The sequence below is a fragment of the Podarcis muralis genome, chromosome 11 (genome assembly GCF_964188315.1).
Source record: "Podarcis muralis chromosome 11, rPodMur119.hap1.1, whole genome shotgun sequence".
In the NCBI taxonomy this organism is placed as follows: domain Eukaryota; kingdom Metazoa; phylum Chordata; class Lepidosauria; order Squamata; family Lacertidae; genus Podarcis; species Podarcis muralis.
In genome coordinates, this window is record NC_135665.1 from 57,972,523 (window position 1) to 57,992,092 (window position 19,570).

The 19,570-nt window shown below is 46.9% G+C and overlaps 1 protein-coding gene across 1 annotated transcript in view; it reads left to right on the forward strand.

Annotated features, from left to right (window-relative positions):
* The window catches only part of LOXHD1 (lipoxygenase homology PLAT domains 1), a 184,802-nt gene that overhangs the window by 67,630 nt on the left and 97,602 nt on the right, over positions 1–19,570 (forward strand). The window contains exons 10-13 of the mRNA XM_028749019.2: positions 1,403–1,563; positions 2,084–2,170; positions 7,170–7,305; positions 17,048–17,202. Coding sequence (XP_028604852.2) covers positions 1,403–1,563; positions 2,084–2,170; positions 7,170–7,305; positions 17,048–17,202 — 539 coding nt within the window. The remainder of the gene's footprint in view (positions 1–1,402; positions 1,564–2,083; positions 2,171–7,169; positions 7,306–17,047; positions 17,203–19,570) is intronic.

Sequence of the window (19,570 nt, forward strand, 5' to 3'; positions counted from 1 at the left end):
TGTGGATGTTGTATATTAAACGGGGAGGAAGCAGTGCCCTTGAGTAATTGGTGACCTTTCGCTGCCATACAACGGGATAAACTTGTATTGTCATCTCCCTCGCCTGCTTCGGAAAGGATATGCTTTCTCGCTCAGGATTTTTCCTCAAACCGGTGGTGTGTTGCCATGAAGAGTGCTGAATATTTGCACAGTTGTTGCCAGTCATCATAGCCGTGCGTATCTGCAACTTTTCTCCGGTGACCTCAGGGCAGGCATTCTCAAACTCGGCCCTCCAGATGTTTTGGGACTACAATCCCCATCATCCCTGACCACTGGTCCTGTTAGCTAGGGATGATGGGAGTTGTAGTCCCAAAAACATTTGGATGGCTGAGTTTGGGGGTGCCTGCCTCAGGGTGATGTATATGGGCTACCCTGCTTTATCCTCACAATAACCCCATGAGGTAGGGACTGTACCACCATTTCAGGGCCCCTCCAGCCTATTATTATTATTATTATTATTATTATTATTATTATTATTCATTGGTGTAAGAAGAGAAGGGGCGATCTCCCCTTTGGCTAGATGCTCCCCCCTAAAAAAAGGGCAGTAATTTCCAGCACCTCTTTTTCTAGAAAAAACTCCCTGTGCCTGACACACTATATATGCAAGGATTTCTCTCATTTTTTTTCTGTGGGGAAACATTCCATCTTGTGAGTCTTAAGTAGTAAAGATCAGACCCCGGTTGACACCTTAGTGAGGAGCGTTCCTCAGAGAGCTTTATAGCTGAGCCAGGATTTGACACTGGCTGTCTGCTGGCAGTCATGGCTTTTGGGTGGGATTTTGAGGCAGAAGATCAGGGCCCTACTCAGGAAAAATGAATGGGAGGGACCCTAAACACAGCAGGACTGGATTTTCACTTTTAAAAGTAACCCACATTACTATGTAAAGTCATGTCCCCCCTCTGCAATGAGACCATTAAGTCCAGTGTCTTAACTCACCAGTTACCTGACTGCACACTTGCTCCCAGGTTTAGACTCACAACATTACAGTCCACTTTGTGAAAGTGCAGTGTTGCATGAGATCAGACCCTTTTGCTCTTGGGAGGCAAGAGAAATTCACATACGCAAGTGGAAGCAATGGACTGGGGCTAGCGTGAGTGCGATGTTGAGCTGAAATGGGAGAGAAGGTTTTCATGGATTGTTTGCAAAGTGATTCACATTGCGGCATCTCCAGGCTATGAGAAGAGATTCCCCTGTTGCACATCTTCACAACATAACTGGTGTTCAAGGCGCTGGGCACATGCTTTATAAAAAAGGACCTCTCTATTCATCTCTGGTGGTTTGGTTTGGGTTCCTTCTTTGTTTTTCCTTTATCACCGGCTTTCACTATTCTAATTCAGTGATTCAGAACCTTTTGTTTTATAAGAAAACCCTTGGTCCCTGTGGATATGGACAAGTGATATTAAGGGCGCAGGGACAGACGCCCCCATCTTCCTCCAGGTTTACGGTGACAAAGGAAAGTCCGACGAAATGAAGCTGGACAATAACTCTGATAACTTTGAAGCTGGACAAACGGACAAATTCATGGTATGCCTTCCTGTCTGCCACGTGTGCTCCAAACAGACTTGTGTTTACTGCCGTGTTAACCTGGGAATCAGCCCAGACGCTTCCTGTTTGCAGTTAGTGCTGGTTAAATGGCACAGAAGAATAGCCAGTCAATTCCTCGTGGTTTATGTGAAAGGGTTTAATAGCCCTTATAAAAGGAAGGAAATAGGAAACTTATTGGAGATGTCAGCTATGTTGGCGCTTCATTGACTCAGAATGCTGAACGTGTGACAAATTCTTGCCTTAAATACAAGGTGAAAATTATGGTGCCTGCGTTCTTCTCCGGTTCAGATTTAATCTGAACCGGAGAAGAATCGTGCCCCTTGTTCTTGTGCAACAAGCTTTTGGCTCCACCAAAGGTTGCACAGAAAATGCCCCTAATGGATTTTGCTGTTCTTGTGCATCTCCAGTTTTATTTCCCCCGGGGGCCTGATCTTCCCCCAGATTGTGCCTGTAGTAGAAAAAGGCCACCACTGATGTGTTTTACCCATGTTTCCTGCAGATTGAGCTCCCAGATCTGGGCAATTTGTACAAGATCCGGATATGGCACGAGAAGAGGAGCCCATTTGCTGGCTGGCATCTACATAAGGTAAAAAGCCAGCAGGAGAGATTGCACTATGGGGGCAAGATCAATCCCCTGTGATAAGCAAGAGCTTATTGTTTCCATGAACTTGCGTCCTTATCTAACGCTTGAACACTGACATGTGGCTGGGGCAACCCAGCCAGATGGGCAGGATATAAATTATATCATCATCATCATCCTTATCATTATTTGCATGCTTGGTTTACAGTGAAACTAATGAATCTTAATCTTCAGGGCTCCCAATCCTGGAGGGACTTTAGTACACACTGCTTAAAAATAGTGGGTTTAGTCAGTGGTGTAGCATGTTAGTCAGTGGTATAGCATGGGTTGCTGATGCCTGGTGTGAGGAAAGTTTTGCACTCCCCTGGTGGACTGGGCAGCTGGGGTGGGGACACATGCAGAGGATGAACAGAGCCTGCCTCCATCAGCCTCCTCTACCGCTGCCTCAATCCACCTGCCTACTAAACCAACCCGCCTGCTGCCGTGCCTCAACTGCCAGGGCTCCGTGCCTGATTGCACCCCCTCAAAAATGTGTACTCGGGGCCACGGCCCCCTGGCCTCCCCATGCTATACCTCTGGGTCTAGTAGACCCAATTTGAGCCACAGCAACTTTTTGTTGTACATATTTCAACAGTCCCATAGTCTGAGAGTCAGTAGCACAGATGTTGTTAAGGTGTAGTGATCGGTCATGGAACAACCCCATTGAAGAAGATAACAGCGGTTACCCAGACCCCATTGCTGGTAGTGAAGGGGCTCCCATGACAGTTCAAGCTTCAGGGCCCCCAAAATGTAGGTCTGCCATGGAACCATGTTGACTTACCTGCTGAGGAGACCCTGAGGAACTACCATGGAACTCCTCCGCGCTGCAAAATGTTATTCCTTGGGTTTATTAGAGGGTGAACACTTGATTCAGTATGTGTTGGGCCTCCTTCCCTGTACTCTGAGGCCTTTCTAAGGCACACCCAAGAGTTCTCTGTAGCTCTAAGTTGCAGGGGCAAGATTGGCAGCAGAAGGACCATGATGATCTTTTCATAGGGCAGAGGTGGCTAGCCTTGGCACCAGCCATTTGCTTTTCGCCTACTTCATAGCAATCGTCACAACGTTGTGAGGTTAGGCATTGGGTAAGCCTTTGTTTGGCTGGAGGGGAGGATGTAGCCTTCGTCTGCCCTTACTCATTAAGGGTATCCTGTTAATGTGGGGATGTTTAGGGATGTGGGGGACGATATATTGTCTAAGATATCCTATCCCAACTTGTCTTTACAAGTTCAACAAAATCAGCAGAGTTAACATCCCCCTTTTATTTAAACACACGCGCAGCAGATAGCTTGCTCAGACTCGTTAGAGTCTCTGTAAATATTTCCTGGTATTTTCCCCATTTAATCCCTCCTAAAATAAGACACTGCACAGTCTTCTGTAAACTATAAAACATTTACTCACAAGTAATCATCTGGTCACACAAAGGTTCCCAGAAGGCAGACTTAAAAGGTTAGAACATAGTTTAAATGTGGTGACTATCTCCTTATGGGAGAAAGCCCCCCTTTTTCTCTCTTGGCCTGGAGCTAAGGGTGCATTTTAGTAGTGCTGTCGTTAAGATGGCATCGATAGAGACAAGAGAGACAAGATGGTCGCCAGTCTGTGGTTTTGGTTCTTTCTACTTCAGGAGAGGCCACACACATCTCAAGTTACACACAGGAAGTTTTGTCTCAGTCCTGGAAAGCAGGAAGTTCCAGCTGGAGGACTGAGACAACCTTCATGTCTACTCTAGCCATGTTTTGTTTGACTGTACCTGATTCTTACACCCCACAGTTAAAGCGATCGAGGGGGTGTGGCTTCTCTCTGATGCCCCGACGGGGGCTAGGGCCATACCATTCCACCAATGGGGACCCCTCCAGGGGTACCCCTATTTGATGTAGGTCATAGGGCTCCTCCAAATGATGGATTGCCCTTAGATGCAACTCCCAGCAAATGGACTGGAGTGATATAGTCTGGCTTCACCCACTTCCTGTCCCAAACCACTCACATCTGTAACCAGTGAAGTTGTGGCCTATTTGAATCCATAAACCAAATACTGTCGGTCTCTGCGTGTATTTATCCCCCAGGGAATTGCAGGTCACGGGGTCTTGGCACACTGTTTGCTTCTTTTAGTCAATCAGAGGGTGGGGCAAAATGCTTGTGTAGGACTCTGTTGTCCCACCATTGGACAGTTGGGTGGATATCCTGCTCAGCTCATTGTCCAGCTTCTGAGATATCATTGCTCAACATCACCCAGTCACCTTAAGCATGCCTTCACAAGCATGAGAACTGGAAACTATTTTTCCTAAAAGCCAAAACTAAATTCTCAGATTTATTCATTATGCTCCCATTATCAAATGTTCTTGCTGCAGAGTGCAGTGTCTTCCTATATGGAAGTCCTACTTTGGATAGCGGGACATGGGTGGTGCAGTGGTCTAAACCACTGAGCCTAGGGCTTGCTGATCAGAAGGTCGGCGGTTCGAATCCCCATGACGACGATGAGCTCCCGTTGCTCTGTCCCAGCTCCTGCCAAACTAGCAATTCGAAAGCATGCCAGTGCAAGTAGATAAATAGGTACCGCTGTGGCGGGGAAGGTAAACGGTGTTTCCGTGCACTGCTCTGGTTTCCGTCACAGTGTTCCGTCGAGCCAGAAGTGCTTTTGTCCTGTTGGCCACATGACCCGGAAAGCTGTCTGCGGACAAACGCTGGCTCCCTTGGCCTGAAAAGTGAGGTGTGTGCTGCACCCCATAGTTGCCTTTGACTGGACTTAGCCGTCCAGGGGTCTTTTACTTTTACCTTTTGGGATAGCACTGAACAAACACTAGAAACGTCTTTCTTTTGCTGTGCAGGCGTGTACAACAACAATACCAACTCACCATTTACCTTTTTTATTTAAAAAGAAAGAAAAAGAAAATAAGGCCACATTGTTAACAGACCTTGGCTTTTGAGCCTCTAATAGGCTATGATAGGTTTCTGCCTTCTTTTGCGCTGCACAGATGTTTAGAGGATCTAGCTGGGAGTTAGTAAACCATGAAGCATTGCGGATGCACGTTGGTTCCCAAGATTCATCTACGCAGTCATTCTGGCCTCATTAGTCCTCGTTTGCTGTTGCTTCCACTCCTGGAGGAAAGGTTGGTGTCTAGCTGCAAAAGAGTCCCTTGTTCATTCTCTAGTGGGAGGATTGCTAATGAGGCTGCTGCAATGTTTAGTTGATTAATCTCTTAGATTAATCAGTTTTAAAAACCTTTTTGCAGCACAGTCTTAAGCATGTCAGCTTGGAAAAGAAGCAACGGCTTCTGTGTTCAGTACTGTGTGCTAAGTGTGGTCAGGATGACAACTTTACCTCACAATCATATATGTAAAGGGACCCCTGACCATTAGGTCCAGTTGTGACCGACTCTGGGGTTGCGCGCTCATCTCGCTCTATAGGCTGAGGGAGCCAGTGTTTGTCCTCAGACAGCTTCCTGGTCATGTGGCCAGCATGACTAAGCCGCTTCTGGCAAACCAGAGCAGCACACGGAAACGCCGTTTACCTTTCTGCCGGAGTGGTACCTATTTATCTACTTGCACTTTGATGTGCTTTCGAACTGCTAGGTTGGCAGGAGCAGGGACCGAGCAACGGGAGCTCACCCCGTCGCGGGGATTCCAACTGCCGACCTTCTGATCGGCAAGTCCTAAGCTCTGTGGTTTAACCCACAGCGCCACCCATGTCCCTTTTATATGTGTCTATTGAGGTGTAAATTCTCAAACTAGGATTGGGCAATATCTGGAGGAGACAGTTTGGAGGAGAAAAGCAGATGGGGGAGGTGCTTAACCCCAACCCAGCACGCCATTTCCCACACTCCCTCCCCACAGCTGCTTCCATAAATCCGCTCCACTTCCCAGTGGGGAGGAGTTGCAGCGGACTGCGTGGCCACCCACTGGGGGCGGGGGACTTTGTTCCCCGTTGCCGGGGGATCCTGGCCACGTCAGAGCCCGCTGGCTGGGGGTGTGTAGCCGGGGCCGTTTAAACCGAGGAGCGAACCAGAGGACTTCCTCTTTGGCTCGCTTCCTCAATCACCCGCCCTCCCTCCCTATTTTGCAGGTTAGGCACTGGCCTTGCTATGGACTTCGGTTGGTCGCCTTGGTTGTCCGAGGGGCCTGGTAGGAATTTTTCCACTTGGAAAATTGGCACTGGCCCTTTGGTTTTCACCTACCCCATAGCAATTATCACAACTTTGTTAGACATTGTTTGACCTTGAGTGGGGGAGGGGAGGTGTGGCCATCACCTGCCCCTCTATGCTTAAGGGTATTCCATTAAAGGAATCTGGGGGTGTTGATCTTGTCTGAAGCCCAGTTGGGGGCTAGGGCCTTGACACGACCCCAATGGGAACACCAGGGGGAGCTTGAGTTGGTTCGCATCGACAGAGCTCCCCCTACTAGTGGCTCCCCCTTACCGGACTTCCTGCACAATGGGCAGGAGTCAGATATAGTCAGGTCCAATCAATGCCTAAGCCAATACCACTCACAGTCTGTAATTCAATAAAGTTGTGGCCAAAATTTGCCCAATAACACAAACCTAATATCTTGTGTGAGTTATTTCCAACGAGGGGGTGGCTGTGGGGTCTCGACACGCAACCCCCTGTCTGAGGTTCCAAACGCAACTGGTGAGCAGCTTGGCCCAGGTTTTCCACAGCATAAGCAAATCCAAAAAAAATATGCTGTTATATGTCTGTACTTATGGGTACACCTCCTTTTGTATTCTGGGGGAAGAAAAAGAACAACAGGTTATTTAGCTAGCTGAATTTCAAGGTTAATAGAGGCCTCGTCTGGAGGAAATAAAATAACTGAACCATCTTATTAATCAACACTCATTTCCTCCACCTTACAAAGGGACACGACTCCAGCATGTTTGGTAAATTGCATTTTTTCCCCCTACTCCAGTTTCCACCCTCCTTCTTTCATTCACGTTGAACTTATTCAACATTTTGGTTCAATTTGGGTTTAATTAAAGGTAACCCTTTTGAAAACCCTGACGAAAGAGAAGTACACATTCAACTGTGACCGCTGGCTGGATAGCAACGAGGATGACAACGAGATTGTGCGGGAGCTAACAGCCGAAGGCCCACAGGTGGCTGAAGTGAAGCCAGGTGAGGAGAAAGAGGACCTCCATGGGGGCGGGTATTTGGGTAGCAATTAATCTCCCCCGCCCCACCCTCATTGGTACTGTATCTCCTGCAGACGCCGTTAACAGGCTGAATGGCTGCAAAATTTCATTATGAAGTTGTTGGGTTTTTTAAAAATAAAAAACCCAGCTCTTTCTGGAGACATCCTTGTTCCTTCTGCTGGGTCATGGGAAATGTTAGGGGCTTAGCAGTATAGTCATTTGGGCTACACCTTCTTAGTGTCTTGAGTTTCTTTGGAGAAAGCTGTGAAAAACTGAGATAATTTGGGCACAGTCTAACCCCCTTATCTGACCTCCTGAATCGGGGTTGGATGCACCCAGCCCAGAACTAGCACCCGCCAGGGCAGAGCTCCCCATTCTGCCATCCAAAAGTGGAGGTGAGAGCAAATCCAGTATGATTGCATCTTTGTTGTTGTTGTTTAGTTGTTTAGTCGTGTCCGACTCTTCGTGACCCCATGGACCAGAGCACGCCAGGCACTCCTGTCTTCCACTGCCTCCCACAGTTGGTCAAACTCATGTTGGTAGCTTCGAGAACACTGTCCCACCATCTCGTCCTCTGTCATCCCCTTCTCCTTGTGCCCTCCATCTTTCCCAACATCAGGGTCTTTTCCAGGGAGTCTTCTCTTCTCATAAGGAGGCCAAAGTATTGGAGCCTTAGCTTCAGAATCTGTCCTTCCAGTGAGCACTCAGGGCTGATTTCCTTAAGAATGGATAGGTTTGATCTTCTTGCAGTCCATGGGACTCTCAAATGTCTCCTCCAGCACCATAATTCAGAAGCATCAATTCTTCAGCGATTAGCCTTCTTTATGGTCCAGCTCTCACTTCCATACATCACTACTGGGAAAACCATAGCTTTTACTATATGGACCTTTGTTGGCAAGGTGATGTCTCTGCTTTTGACGATTCTGTCTAGGTTTGTCATCGCTTTTCTCCCAAGAAGCAGGCATCTTAGGCGCATTTAACTTGAGCAGTTTTAACCAGACATGGTTGAAGGCAGGCTGGTTGAAGTAGCACAAGTTAAACTGAAGCAAGGCTTGCAAACCCCTTCTGTGCCAGTTCCTCTTGGGGGTAAAGGTAAAGGGACCCTTGACCATTAGGTCCAGTCGCAGATGACTCTGGGGTTACGGCACTCATCTCGCTTTATTGGCCGAGGGAGCCGGCGTACAGCTTCCGGGTCATGTGGCCAGCATGACTAGGCCGCTTCTGGCGAACCAGAGCAGTGCACGGAAACACCATTTACCTTCCCGCCGGAGCGGTACCTATTTATCTACTTGCACTTGATGTGCTTTTGAACTGCTAGGTTGGCAGGAGCAGGGACCGAGCAACGGGAGCTCACCCCGTCGCAGGGATTCAAACCACCAACCTTCTGATCGGCAAACCCTAGGCTCTGTGTTTTAACCCACAGCGCCACCTGTGTTGTGCCAGTTCCTTTTTGGGGGTAACCCAGCACAAAAATAGCTTTAAAGGTCTCCGCCTTGCTTTGGGGTGGCAGGGTCCAACTCTATGTTACAAAGAGGTCCGCAAACATGACATGAAAGCTGGCAACATCAACCCTACTGTGTGGGAACCCCTTGCAGACAACCACTGGCCTGGGGACAGGCAGTCAGGTCACGTATCCTTAGTAGAGTGACCAGAGGAGAAATGACCCCTGGGAGAAGCGCGGTGAGATATATAGATGTCTATCTAGACCATATTGCTTACACTGGGGTGTGTGGTGTGTTGTGGGGGTAGTACCTCTGGTGGTAGGCACATTGTGCTCCTTCTGGGTAGTTTGTCCACCTTTGGTCCCCATATGTCAGGCTTTGAGGAATCTTACCCTCCCCCAGTGGCAGCAAGAAGCAGAGAAAAACAAAGAGGAGTTCTTACTTATGAGTTTATTCAATCATCACATCGAGAGACAAAGGAATGCAGTCTGCCTCCCATTAATGTCGTTGCTCCAACTGAGCTCCTCCCACCTCCCTTCCTACCAAGAGCACTTCCCCTTATGGTGGCCACCAGGGGCTAATTGTCTCTGAGTCCTTTGCTCTTACATTCTCAATGAATGCTGGGTTGTGGGAGAAGGGGGGTCAGAAATGCTCTCCAGTGATAACGCGTCAGCTGGCTGCTCTGTCTCCATCTCTGCCTTATCTTCTCCCAACACCTCCCAACTCTTCTGTTCACCTGTCTCTGAGCTGTGACTTTCCTCAAACCACTGCTGTAATTCAATACTGCCTTCCTCTTCTCTAGAAGCTTCAGGGGAAGGGAGGGAGTGATCTCCACCATTCCTCCCCAGTCTCGTCCCCCTCAGTCCACTCCCTGACACCACCCTGCACTCAACTCTCATCTGTGGCTCCTATAAGTTGTCATTATGCTACAGTGACCACACCCTGGGGATGCCTTCAACTGACCAGCTAAACAAGGTGAGGGCAGGTGATGGGTTCCAAATCCTCAATGAGTTAGGGACTTCCCTTGTATGCAAAGACAGGCTCTAACAGATTAGGCAGATGAGACCAATATTGGGTCCAATGGTCAAGAATGGAGGGCCTTCTCAGTGGTGGCGCCTGTCCTGTGGAACACCCTCCCATCAGATATCAAGGAGATAAACAACTATCTAACTTTTAGAAGATATCTGAAGGCAGCCCTGTTTATTCTGTTTTTAGTGTTGTGTTGGGAGCCGCCCAGAGTGGCTGGGGAAACCCAGCCAGATGAGCGGGGTATAAATAATAAAATAATAATAGTAATAATAATAATAATAATAATAATAATAATAATAATAATAATTACCATATTTTTTCGCTTTATATTCTGAACAGTGGATGTATGATTTTTGTGGTTCATGCTGTGGCCACAGACATGATATGTGATTTGACAGTGAGTTTGGGGTAGCCCAATGCAAAAATCCTGAGGATCCATGTGGATCCGTGCTTTGTAACCATATTTTTGCACCATTGTGTCACCACGAAACAGTGGATGTGTGTGTTTTTTGGTGCAGGCTGTAGCCATGGACATGCTATGTGATCCAATGGTGAATTTGGGGCGACCCAATGCAAAAATCCTGAGGATCCATGGGCTTTTACCTCCCCCCCCTGCAGCCTCCTTTATCGCTAGCCTCCCTTATCTCCCTCCCAATCGCTTGCCGATCAGCTGCTTCCTTTCAACACCCCCTTCCCTCTTGTTTGCCTTAGTGTCTTTTCCTTAGCTGGAACAGTTTTTTGCTCCTCCTTTTCTTCTAATTTCTCTCCTCATTGCTTGTTTTTAGTATTCCTGTCTCCTCTCCTTGCAAGTTCGCTGTCTTTACCACCTCCCCTTCCCAGGCAGCCTCCTTTACCAGCTGCCTTACCTCCCTCCGATCGCTTGCCGATCAGCGGCTTTGTTTCAACCCCCCCTTCCCTCTTTCTAAAAATAAAAGCACAATCTGCTTTTCGCCCCAGGGCAATTTGGCTCCAGGGACCATGCATTTGCTCCATAAGACGCACAGACATTTCCCCTTACTTTTTAGGAGGAAAAAAGTGTGTCTTATGGATCGAAAAATATGGTATTATTATTATTAATAATAATAATAATAATAATAATAATAATAATAATAATAATATGCGCCTTCTGCCCATGCTGTAGAGGGAAGTGAGGGGCAGGTGGGGCTTGTTAACCTGAGAAGGTAGCCCATCTAGGAGAAGGAAAACTGATTCTAAACCTCGGCTGCCTTGCGGGATATCTTTGGGAGAAGACAAGGCTTTGGAGTAAACCCTACACATATCCAGAGTGGAGTCCCTAAGATGGTGAGATGGTCATTGTCTCTTGAGACAGACAAATGCCAACAACAACAAATCAAATTGCCTATGGTGACCAGCAGTGGCTCTGCCCTACCTAGAGATCTTGTGGATTGAACCAGCGCTGCACCACCGAGCTGTGGTCTTTCCCTTAAACGCAGCTCTGCGGATCCAGTGTGGAGCTACCTATGAAGGTGACCCGGAAAATACAATTAATCCAGAATGTGGCAGCTAGAATGGTGACTGGGAGTGGCTGTTGGGACCACATAACACCGGTCCTGAAAGATCTGCATTGGCTCCCAGTACGTTTCTGAGCACAATTCAAAGAGTTGATGCTGACCTTTAAAGCCCTAAACGGCCTCGGTCCAGTATACCTGAAGGAGCGTCTCCACCCCCATCGTTCAGCCCGGACACTGAGATCCAGCGCCAAGGGCCTTCTGGCGGTTCCCTCATTGCAAGAAGTGAGGTTACAGGGAACCAGACAGAGGGCCTTCGCGGTAGTGGCGCCCGCCCTGTGGAACGCCCTCCCTTCACATGTGAAGGAAATAAGCAGCTATCTTCTCTTTAAAAGACATCTGAAGGCAGCCCTGTTTAGGGAAGTTTTTAATATTTAATGCTGTATTGTTTTTAACATTTGATTGGAAGCCGCCCAGAGTGGCTGTGGAAACAAAGCCAGATGGGCGGGGTATAAATAAATAAGTATTATTATTATTATTATTATTATTATTATTATTGACGCGGGTGGCACTGTGGGTTAAACCACAGAGCCTAGGACTTGCCGATCAGAAGGTTGGCGGTTCGAATCCCCACGACGGGGTGAGCTCCCATTCCTCGGTCCCTGCTCCTGCCAACAGCAGTTCGAAAGCATGTTAAAGTGCGAGTAGATAAATAGGTACCACTCCAGTGGGAAGGTAAACGGCGTTTCCTTGTGTTGCTCTGGTTCGCCAGAAGTGGCTTAGTCATCCTGGCCACATGACCCGGAAGCTGTCTGCGGACAAACGCCGGCTCCCTTGGCCTATAGAGCAAGATGAGTGCACAACCCCAGAGTCTGTCATGACTGGACCTAATGGTCAGGGGTCCCTTTACCTATTATTATTATTATTATTATTATTATTATTATTATTATTATACTTGTATATAGATATACATCATAATATGCATTGTAAAACATTGCTGCATCGTCTTAGTCAAACATAGCCTGGCACTCCATGGAAAATGAAGCTGGCCTAGTTTAAACTGCTACCGTCACACTGGTGTCTATCACGGATATGGCACAACCACCAATCAGTCTCAAGTGCTTAGGCCCGCAGTTGAATAAAAACAGAATTCAGGATTACAGTGGATCTGAGCCATCTCTGGCAGTACCTTCCTGCTCATTGATCAGTATGCAGAGGAGAGCTGTCCCCGAGAAGTTGTGCAAATGATTATAATTGCAAATGCTATGATTAACATGTCAACAAACCTTTGATGAAGTTTATTTTTAATCCGCTGTGTGAAGTGGCTGCGAGGAACAGTGCGTGTTCCCTGGCTGGGCTCTGCCGTTTGCCAACTGCATGGAGCAAAGGCCACGAGGAGCAAAGTGTGACGATGCTATTGCTTCTCCATTTCAGGAGCTGGCCACTTTGGTCCAATGCAGATGTCGCAAACTGTGATTTGCTAATCGGGAGCCAGCCTCAGGAGCACACGCTCACTTCCTCTAGCCCTCTCTAGTCAAAATCCCTGCTCCAATATGTTATCACACTTAGTGAAGGATGGAAGGAGCTGCCAATCTCTGTCTTAGAAGCCTTTTCCTGGAAGTAGTGTAGCAGAGCTAAACAGGAAGCCCTAGCTGATTTCTGAGGCAACAAGCATTCAAGGTGTTGGTGTTAACCTTTAAAGCCCTAAACGGCTTCGGCCCAGTATACCTGAAGGAGTGTCTCCACCCCATCATTCTGTCTGGACGCTGAGGTCCAGTGCCCAGGGACTTCTGGCGGTTCCCCCACTGCAAGAAGCAAAGCTACAGGGAACCAGGCAGAGGGCCTTCTCGGCAGTGGCGCCCGGCCTGTGGAATGCCCTCCCATCAGATGTCAAAGAGATAAACAACTACCTGACATTTAGAAAACATCTGAAGGCAGCTCTGTTCAGGGAAGTTTTAAATGTGTGACATTTTGATGTATTTTTAATCTTTGTTGGAAGCCACCCAGAGTCGCTGGGGAAACCCAGCCAGATGGATGGGGTACAAATATATTATTATTATTATTATTATTATTATTATTATTATTATTATTATTATTATTCAATCCAACCGCCTCAAAAGAGTTTTCACACAACATTGTTGTTGTTTAGTCGTTTAGTCATGTCTGACTCTTCGTGACCCCATGGACCAGAGCACGCCAGGCACTTCTGTCTTCCACTGCCTCCCGCAGTTTGGTCAAACTCATGCTGGTAGCTTCGAAGACACTATCCAACCACAACATAACCCTATATAAACTCACAAAGATATGTCCAACAATGCAGGATAAATGTTGGCAATGTGGTAGTCATTATGCAGGTTGCTTACACATATTTGGGACTTGCCCAGTGTTTTCAAATTTACTGAGAGCCAGTGTGGTGTAGTGGTTAAGAAGCGGTGGACTCTTAATCTGGGGAACCGGGTTCGCTTCCCCGCTCCTCCACATGCAGCTGCTGGGTGACCTTGGGCTAGTCACACTTCTTTGAAGTCTCTCAGCCCCACTCACCTCACAGAATGTTTGTTGTGGGGGAGGAAGGGAAAGGAGAATGTTAGCAGCTTTGAGACTCCTGAAGGGGAGTGATAAAGCGGGATATCAAATCCAAACTCTTCTTCTCTTCTACTGGCATACTATCAAAAATTTTATTTCAGATCTGACTGTCTGTTGTTAAATGACTCCTTAATCCTTGAAAGGTACAGTCTTCGAGGATGATAAGTTAGATAATCCTCTAACTGTTGCCCACCATGGGTTGTTTTTTTAAGTCTTCAAATGGATACACAGTGAACGACCTTCTTATGGTTTTGTATGATTTCTTTACACTGGATTTTGTTTTTAGTTGCACAAGTCATGCAAATAGTTACATAAGTTATCTAACTTACACAAAGTAGCCGGCATCAAGATGAATAATGCATTATTTGGCAGAAACGAAACTGCAGCAGAAGGGAAACAGTGTCGATTGCAATGAATACAAATCAGAATGGAAAACTCTGCCACCTTGCATCCCTACCCAAAGCCATCAAGGAATTTCGCACCCACCTGCTCAATACTTCTCACATTCTTGAGTCAATTATTGCACTGAATTCTCGGGTTTATACGATCTGAAGAGAAACCAGTGTGTGTGTGTGTGTGTGTGTGTGTGTGTGTGTGTGTGTGTGTCTCTCTCTCTCTCTCTCTCTCTCTATATATATATATATATATATGACATTGTTCAACATATGGCAAAGTATAAGTCATCAGCTCCTGCTCTGGAAGGCAAACACCTGAATATACTGCTATATGCTGATGACATGGCGGTCATGGCACTCACTCGAAGGGGCCTACACAGCATGCTGGAGGGGCTCGCAGCTTATTGTTCCCAAAACTCTCTAAAGATAAATTATGACAAAACAAAAATTGTGGTATTTACTAGAGCTCGCCACACATTTAGATGGTCTTTAGATGAACACAAAATTGAACAATGTCTTTTCTTTAAATATCTTGGTATCACTTTCCAAGCTACATCTAGCTGGCTTGCCCACTTCAAGACTGTAGCCCTTCTAACACGTAGGACAGTTGGTGCTCTGCTCAGCTTTTTTTATTTGAGGGGAGGGCAACTGGTGACCCCGGCGCTAAAAACTTTTGTTGGAAAAGTGATTCCCCAGATGTTATACGGAGTAGAACTCTGGGGATGGAATCAGAAACTGTTAGAACGGCTTGAAATATTCCAAAATTTTTATCTCAGAAGAATTCTAGGCCTCCCTCAGAGTACTCCGGCAGCTCTCCTAAGAGTGGAAGTAGGACTACCTTCTGTGTCTGCCAGGGCCCACTTAAGATTCCTGCGTTTTTTCACCAACCTCATAGATGCCCCGAACACCTTATTGGCTAAACAAGCCTTTGTATCATTACAAAATAATACCACTTGGCATAAAAACCTACTAGACATTCTATCCAGATACAACCTACCTGAGTTTAATACTCTCAAATTGTGGAGCCCTGATAAAGTTCGGGAATGGATCTTTGAAAAAGACGCCTTTTTGGACTCCACTAAGATAAAAAACTCTGGGTTTTCCTACTGGTTCCCCTGAGTAAAAACAGTCAAAATCTGTGCCAATTACTTGGTGGAGATCACTGATCCCACCCTTCGGAGAGCTTTCACTATGGCACGGTTTCAAACATTGCCAACTGCTTATCTGACCGGTAGATACACAAAAACCCCAGTAGAACATCGTTTATGTCCTTGCCTTATGAAAATTAAAGAGGATCTTACACATTACCTCCTCTATTGCCCCATTTATTCGGGCTTTAGAGACGCATTGCTGCAAATTATACCCAACTCTATAACCAGTCCTGAAGATAGAGTAAAATTTTTGTTAGTTGATGCAAACCCACGCATTACCCATGTGGTAGTGGTTTTTGTGATGAAGGCCATGAAAGCCAGGGAAAGATTTATGGACGACAATGTAAAGACCCCTTCATCGTCTGTTTAACTCGTTGCTCATTTTCCCTTCTTTTCTATTTTGTGGGAAGAAGGTTTTGTTGGCATAGTATGTAATGAATTTTAATATTTTTAACTATTGTAGTGTTGATGTTTGTGCACAGGCATGGTCCTCACAATAAACGGATTTTGATTTGAATTCTCGGGTTATCTAGCAACGTTTTGATAAAACAGGTGGTATAGCTTGTGCCCCCAAAGCAGCAAGTTTTTATGAGGCAGGCACAGAGCTCAACAATGTGTGCCTTACCGTTTGGAATCTTTGTTGGGTTTTCATATTTCTTGAAGTGCTGGTTGTATGAGAGACAATAATACATTGGCAGAATTGCCTGTGGGAACCACAGAACTGTGAAGCTTTGGAGTGACTGCTCTCCGCCACAGGGAAAGAGCTGTAGAAGAACCCCATTCCTGGACTTGTTTTTCTTTAATTCACAGCACAGTTCAAAGTGTTGGTGCTGACCTTTAAAGCCCCAAACGGCCTCGGCCCAGTATACCAGAAGGAGCATCTCCACCCCCATCGTTCTGCCCAGACACTGAGGTCCAGCGCCGAGGGCTTTCTGGAAGTTCCCTCGCCGTGAGAAGTGAAGTTACAGGGAACCAGGCAGAGGGCCTTCTCGGTAGTGGTGCCCGCCCTGTGGAACGCCCTCCCACCAGATGTCAAAGAGATAAACATCTACCAGACTTTTAGAAGACATCTGAAGGCAGCCTTCTTTAGGGAAGGTTTTAAGGTTTAATAGATTATTGTATTTTAATATTCTGTTGGAAGCCACCCAGAGTAGCTGGGGAAACCCAGCCAGATGGGTGGGATATAAATAAATTATTATTATTATTATTATTATTATTATTATTATTATTATTATATAAATAAATAAATAAATATTATAATAAAGGGACGCAGGTGGCGCTGTGGGTTAAACCACAGAGCCTAGGACTTGCTGATCAGAAGTTCGGCGGTTCAAATCCCCGCAATGGGGTGAGCTCCTGTTGCTCAGTCCCTGCTCCCGCCAACCTAGCAGTTCGAAAGCACATCAAAGTGCAAGTAGATAAATAGGTACCGCTCCGGCGGGAAGGCAAGCGGCGTTTCCGTGTGCTGCTCTGGTTCGCCAGAAGCGGCTTAGTCATGCTGGTCACATGACCCAGAAGCTGTACGCCGGCTCCCTCGGCCAATAAAGCAAGATGAGCACCGCAACCTCAGAGTTGGTCACAACTGGACTTAATGGTCAGGGGTCCCTTTACCTTTATTATTATTATTATTGGATTCCTTAACCTGTGCCTTTGCAGTGAAAAAGTACCGGGTCATTGTTCACACCGGGATGGTGAGTGGAAGCGGTACAGATGCCAACGTCTTCACTTGCCTCTATGGGGATCAGGGAGACACCGGAGACCGCGTCCTGCAGAACAGCGTGAACGCGATCAATAAATTTGAGAAGGGCAATGTAAGTCTGTCTGCCTGTTTAAGAAGACACCATGATATACTAGCTGTGGAAAGAGGGAGGGGGCCAGCCCGAATAATAGAAATGAGGCCAGTTGTCCCAGGCAGATGCCAGCATTGGCAGGAATGCTGAGCAGTCAGTTCACAGGTGCCAGTGCCATGGCCTTTTTAAAGGATCACAGGGAGTAGCCTGGCATCTGGCTGCTCAGCTTTTTATCCCTTGTTCTAGCTGCCACCACTGGTGGTCATTGTCAAGTGACCGCAGGAAGTGCTGCCTAGTGGAAGGGAAGGTTTGCCATTTGACATGTGGAACAGAGCCTATTCCAGATGTGAGCGAGTGCATCGCTGATTGACGTAGGTGCCTTTTTCCAGCTGATGGGGGTACGTCTGCCGGGGGTAATGCCCCAAACCATTGTGTGGTCCTGCCTCCTCTTTTAGAAATGGCAGCCATTTTGTATTACGCCACACACACACACCCCACATGTCAGCCATTTTGTGACTGGCGTGAACAGCACTTTGTCAACAGTCCAAATGTGGCTCAAAAAGGCTTGCAATCCCCAAGTTATTTTACATAGTTAGATATTATTAGGAAGGGTGTGTGTGTGTGCCATTTTAACGTTCTGCCTCACATGCCAAAACTGTCCAGAGTCAGTTTTCTCCAAGCAGCTGGGACTGCACATCTTGCGGAGTGATTTAATTCAGCTTCTGCACAGTGGCAGCTCAGATATATAACAAAAGGCTTTCACTTTTATGCTACAAAACAAAACAAATCCGAAAGGGAACATCCCAAGCTGCTTATAAATAACCTTAATGTAGTTTTTCTTTTGGGGGAGAGAATCCAGAAGGGCTGGAGGCAGAGAGCAATTCCCTGAAGAAGAATTCACCACAGCTCGAAACCTGCCGGACATTTAAAAAGAGACTATATTGAAGTTATTTATAAGCACCTTGAGATGTTCCCTTTTGTTTTCATGAGCTGTAAAACATGAGCCAGACCTGAAGTGCTCCCTCAGATTCCTTTTTTCATTTCTGATGGGGGTTGTTGTCAGGAAATGTCTGAATCTTCTCTAAACAAGCCCTCGGTATGTACCTATTGCTGTTCCTCAAAGTTAACTGTATCAATGTTAGCAGCTTAAAACAGTTTTAAGTAACACTGATTTGTATAACCATTTGTGTGTGTGTATAACCACTTTACGTTTAAAGCACTCTTATACCACTGTAAGAATCATGGCTTGCCCAAAAAGAATGCTGAGAGCTGTCGTTTTAAAACTGTAGTTTGTGAGTCGTTAGGAGAACACTCACAGAGCTACAATTCCCAGCCCCCTGCAGCTCCCAATATTCCTTTTAGGAAAGCTGTTACTGTTCAAGTGTTATAAATCTTACAGAAATCATTTAGAAGGGTACCTGCACATTTTGCTTCATAACTTTCTTCTTAAAAAAACAACAACCCTGTGTTGGCTGTTTACCTAGTATACCCAGTGGCGTAGCGTGGGCCGGGCGCAACATCTGGGGTTAGGGCAAATCCATGGGTTAGGGGGTGCAAATCCACAGGTTAGGGGGCACAAATCCACGGGTTAGGGGGCGCAAATTACTTGCCTTGCCCCGGGTGCTGACAACCCACGCTACGCCGCTGAGTATACCCACATACTCTACTCACCTCTTGACACCCCTAATCAGGGTGATCAATTTATATAGTGCTTTTATTGGGAAAGGCCCTCTTTAGACGGCACTCCAAAACGTAGCAAGCCAGCCTGTTGAATTTTGAAGCTTTCCGGCTCATTTTGCTCTGTCACGTCCCAGGCTTCTACCCTACAAGTCCTACAAGTGATGGCAGGTGTACATTAAGCCTTGCTGGGACAGAACTCGGGCACCAACTTGAATAAAATATTATGGGGGGCTCCACCCTACATCACAATATTTGGCACCTGCTCACCATTTCAATAAGGGACACTGGTGGCGCTGTGGGTTAAACCACAGAGCCTAGGACTCCGGCGGGAAGGCTAACGGCGTTTCCGTGTGCTGCTCTGGTTCGCCAGAAGCGGCTTAGTCATGCTGGCCACATGACGGGAAGCTGTACGCCGGCTCCCTCGGCCAATAAAGCGAGATGAGCCCCGCAACCCCAGAGTCGGCCACGACTGGACCTAATGGTCAGGGGTTCCTTTACCTTTACACCATTTCAATGGCAATGCCCATCAACTTGGGGGTGGTGGTAGCCCCCTCAAATATTTTATTGGGGGACAATGGGACCTTGGCCCCTAGCAGTTGGCTCCTAAAGGTGGAAGGCAGGGGGTCCATCAGCAGATGGAGTCAGAGCTGATGACATGAAGCGCCAACACCCCCTGGCTGATGGTAAGTAAAATGGCAGGCAGTTAGGG